Raw genomic sequence first — 5,275 nt, forward strand, 5'->3', positions numbered from 1 at the left:
AAGGGCGGATTGTGAAATCCCATATGGGACGTGAATACGATCTTCCATACATACGGTCGGTCCCTTCGGGTCAAGTTTTTACGAGCTCGCCAAGCCGGAGAAATCTGATTGCTCGGTGTTATGTATTTCGAGAGCCAACGCTCGAAATCATCCCCATTACAGTTCAGTGACTATTTCCTGTATTTCATCGCCTTACCGATATACCTTAGATATATGTATACCGTACGGCTTCACCGTCCTTCGAGTCCTTTTACTCGATCGCAACGTGCGGCCGAATGGCAGTCGATATAACAGCGAAGAGAGCTTGTGTCCTCAGAAGCAATCAAAATTATCACCTAGTCTTTTCTCCAGAACATGCGATGGGCGTTTACTTGTCGACAGGGACATTCAAACGGATTAATATTATCGATCATTGGTGCGAACACAAAGAGGAAAAAAATTCAGGTATCCAGTGACAAATAATTGTTCAAAATTTACTTCATGATCGCAGAACAAACGTGGGATTAAAATGAAGATAAAATTACGACGATGAAATCTTACACTTTATACCTTTTTATATAATTCTTTTTTTAATCCCTTCAAAGTTGTCGGCGATTGTTGTAGTAAAATCTTGAAGTCGTATAACGCTTCATTCAAATGGGATATCGAGAGGTCGATCCAGCCATCTCTCGAAAATATGTTTCTATCAGCGTAAATCCAGAGAAGATCGATATTTCCATCGCGCAAACACGTCGCAGAGGATGAATATAAAGACGTAATTCGCAACCTGTGCTTGCGGAGGAAATAAACCGTCACATTTGACATTTTTTCTTTTTAGGCTGTTGTAAAAAAAAAGTGGATATTTAAGCTTTTTCGCTTGAATGAAAGTTTCTCTCTTTTTTGACTTTGGATAAAAATTTTCTTCTGGAAAATTTCACAATCATTTGAATTGGTTGTTACAGTAGTTACTTAAATATAAGAAAAATGTTGTTGGAGAATGGAGGAATAAACTTTGTTCTTGGATTTGATAAAAAAAAAGGCAATAAATAATTAAATAAATGGTTGCAGCCGATTAAAGTACATACAGAGAAAAGACAGATAATTTTGCGAAATTTTCCGAACATTGACTTTCTGAATGTTCACATTGAAATGCAGTGTTGTGTAAGCCAAATAGATATTTTTTTGCAAATAACGAAACAAATATTCTGTTTCTCGAACTAAATTTCACTTCATCTCGCGAAATTTTTCGTTCTTTCAAAAATACCTGTACCGTATAGTTGATCCCGCCAAATTATTAGTCGCCTCAAGAGAAAAGAAATAATATTTCGTTGAACAAACAATTGTCTTTTGCTCGATATAGAAAAAGAGAACAAGTACTATCGGTTTCAAAGCTTTCTAAAAGACAGTATGAAGATTTAATTTTGCGTAGCAATTGTGCAGCAGGACAGGCTTGCTATTACAAATGATAAAATAACCTCAATTACCGCAAGATTAAATATCGGAAGTTGACCAACTTAGGAAGAAATTTGTTGAAATCACTCTCAGCAAGGATTTATTTGGAAAGTTTAACATGCGTGATATAAATTACATCTCAGCTGAAGAGTCGGTATTAAACTACGTTTATAGCTCAAAATACTCATTAGTATCGGACGTATGCGTTCAATGTAAAATTGATAGGCTGACCAGTTTTACTGTTAAACAATAGCGTGGTATTTCTCTGCCCTGGACCACCGCTAACCAGAGTTGGATAAGCTCCCAGTGTCTTGTTCACCGCATTGTCAATCGCTTCCAGATAAGTCAGGTTGAAGTACGTTGTCATTGTCCAGGTTTCATTGACCACGCGAAAGGGAACAGCAGACTTGAAGATGTTCACGGTCTTGTGAAGCCAATCGTCCTTGGTCCTGTTTCCAATGTACAAATTGTTCCCAACGTACGTAACATTCGCAGTACCGCGTTGCTCAAATGCTCTTGGTATCACGTTGGCGGCTACAGCCACGGCCGTGACGAAGGCAACCAAAATCGAACACCTTTTAAACATTTTTTAAACGTCAGTTGATGATTTAGCACTGTTTTTTACAATTACTCTGATGTCGGTGAGCTGCGATTTATTTATGAAACTCAACTGCGTTGCATCGGTTTTTTTATACCATTCAACATCTTATCCGTGCGCAGATTATCTCGTGATTCGGTGTCGAGTATCTCACGTACCGTCGAATCATACTCCGCGATAGCCATCGAGTTATTCACAACTTTCCGCAATGTTATCAGCTGGGTTTTTCTACAAACGGTGTCAATAGCGATAATACCATTTCGGCAAGGACGATTGAAAATCGGCTCGACATATTTACAAAAATTACCAAATTCCTGACACATAGTTATTTCTAACAACGTATCATTCACAGCTATGGCTATGGCTTCTAACCATCGGGTTCTTGAGTAATATCTGTTGTTTATCTATTAATAACTGATTCCTAAAATCATCCGAGCTAATTCGTTGATTTGAAGAAGTTGACGCGCCTTTGCACGTATAGACGCTTTGTTCGTTCGAGAAGGAAGAAGTCAGTAGATTTGAAAAATCATTCAGGTATATAACGTCTACCTATCTGACGTAAGATGCCGTGATAACAACCCATTTTAGCCAAAAAGCTCATCGCTTTTTGCGTAAGACGCGATCGTACAGTGCTAGTTTGGTTGAATATATAATTATTCATAAATCAGTCGTGAGTTTCGTCTTTCCTTGTCTGCACCAACTGTTGATGTTGGATTCATAGTTCAAACTAAATAGCTCTATGATCGCCCGTAACGCTTTCACAATATTTAGATGCCAAGATTTGGGAAGAAAAATCATCAAAAATTCCCAAAATTTTTATTCGATGCCAACAGATTGTATTTCAAATCTCGCTATTATATCTTCATAATCGACCGAAATCGAAAGTGGAATCGGGTGAAAAAGCTTCTTTGGACATCATCGTGCTATAAACATTTCACCCGGGGCAAAAATTTCATGAGAATCTACTTGGTAATTTGACGGTAACCTTCTTTATAAGAGGTCAGAGGTCACATCGATCCCCTCTTGAAAATGCTCTAAAACGACTTTTCAGGTGTCAAAACGCGCTCTCTATACGGTTTGAGAATATTTCCTCGATCCAACGGTTCTTGCGACGTCGAATGTACAAGGCGGTTCATTTTTTAACGATCGTACCTCAGAAACGCTCTCCGATTCGGCTTTGCCTTGCCGATCAGGCCTCGCGGCGAGCATCCAGTTGTCATCCATCATCGAGCTCAACGATACGTATTTGCGGAACGATTGAGGAAGTGTCTGCCGGTCCAGGGACGGAACACAACGCGCCTTTGCCGTTAAACGTAGAATTGTTAACGGCAGACGGCAAACACCGGTGAACAGTGAACACACAAACGGAATCACGAGGATGAGGATAGAGTTGGGCGTTCCTGTGTGGGCATAGTAATTGCAGCATTATCTTCAAATGCATTGTACGCCGCGCCCAGCTCGATCTGGTTTGGCTAATGGCTCGTCTATGCCGCCCTTCTATCGCCGGTTCGAGTTTAAATAGGCCTCCGAAACCCGAGCTCGGGTTGGATTAGATCCTGTTACGTCATGTGCAACTAGCTTTACCAGCAGCCAGAGCTCGTATATGCATGATCTACCAACGTTGCCCTCCGAAACTGCCAACCCAATTCAAACTCTTCGTTGTTCGCCAACTGTCCACGTACATCGTGGCATCAATATCACTGTGTTTTTACGGATGTATTCGATGGACAGTCTGAAAAAATGAAAGAACCTTTGAAAAATCTCCTCGCATGATATTCACTCCATCACGATAGTGAACTATATGAATGCAATGTGATACCAAAAAGGTTGATTCTATCTAATAACACCGTTCGATATGACTAAACTCCGGCGATTTTCATGCGGTTCTTAGATTTTTAGACTCGTTTAGACAGAACATTTTTTGCGATTGCCGAATGTACCGATGGAAAGTCTTCTTTTAAAGACTTCTTAGAGACAAATTTCATTCTTTGTTAGTACCCACCTCAAGTAAAATAGAGATTCAATGTACACCTGACGGTATACAGATTACGTGTCGTGTTTTTAACTTTTTTTTCATAACCAAGTATTTTTCGAAATAATTGAGTTGTGGTATTGCTTTTGCCCGTTACCCTGAATAAAATAAGAACTGGGACCACGTACATGATGTATGAAAAAAAAAGATTCGAAGGGCAAAATTAATTACCCGTTACGTTTCACTGCGGAAATTGACCGTTTTTAATGCTAGGAGAGTTGCTGAAAATTGAAGAGAAAATAATATCTCTGGAGTGCGAACGGGCTGAAAACCGAAGTGCCCGTTATTTCGGTTCTCATTTTACGGGAATTAAGGGAGACGGCATATCCTTGTCTCCCGCCTTCGGGAATCCCTTTTCCTCCTCTGACCTGCTGGTGGTGGAAATATATCAACGAGAGTTAACACGCGTTTTATCTCGTTTGTTGCGTTCGTGCAGAGGTTGACATTTTCTGGCCCTGTCACAAAGACGACTAGCCTCGCTGCGGATGACGGGCGAGGGAATTGCGGCCTGCGGTCTAACCGCGTCGGAACAGCCGCGGCCTGCGGGCAAAACGGGAAGACATTTCATAAGCCAGCCGCGCTGCCTCGCGGAGGAAACAATTACGTGACGTGGTGTAATTGGAATAAATTTCATCTCCCTGTTAATCGCCGGCTATTTATTCACGGAACTGAAGCTTTTCTTGTCTGTGTACCCGCAATGGCTACCATGCCCGTAATCGTCCGTTGAGGGCTCGCGAAATTCGCTCATCCTCTTATAAACTCCGGCAGTAGGTACGAGCGAGGCGGAAAATCGGTATGAGAAGCATTTCCCTTCACTGTACAACGCTTGTAGTTGTACATGTAGTTATATTCGTACATATAGGAGCAATTTTCTCGCGTTCAACTATATTGGCACACGTGTAAAAGAATTACTGAAAAAGAGAAGAAAGGAGAAAAAAGAAACGAGAGAAATGGGACGGACAACAGAATTATTGGGCCACGGTCACGTGAAAATATTCAAATTTATTCACCGAGCCACTCGTAGCGTCACACTTTTATAAAATATTACACACGGTATATTATAACCAACGCGAAAGATATATACGTCGGCTGAATCGAATTTCGAATGAATTTATAATTTTACACATACACGTTTGAGTTTTTAATACACGGGCAACTATAATGAAGACATATTTTTCCGGTATAAACGCGTTTATTCAGATTAATCTATGGAG

General features: G+C 40.5%; 1 protein-coding gene across 1 annotated transcript; it reads right to left on the bottom strand.

The window, feature by feature from the left end:
• Positions 1-1,618: 1,618 nt before the first annotated feature.
• LOC124310267 (probable salivary secreted peptide) lies at positions 1,619-2,017 on the bottom strand. The gene has a single exon (XM_046774080.1). It carries the CDS (start codon positions 2,015-2,017, stop codon positions 1,619-1,621), a length of 399 nt encoding a protein of 132 aa, XP_046630036.1.
• Positions 2,018-5,275: the final 3,258 nt, after the last annotated feature.

The sequence above is a fragment of the Neodiprion virginianus genome, chromosome 1, assembly GCF_021901495.1.
Source record: "Neodiprion virginianus isolate iyNeoVirg1 chromosome 1, iyNeoVirg1.1, whole genome shotgun sequence".
Lineage (NCBI taxonomy): Eukaryota > Metazoa > Arthropoda > Insecta > Hymenoptera > Diprionidae > Neodiprion > Neodiprion virginianus.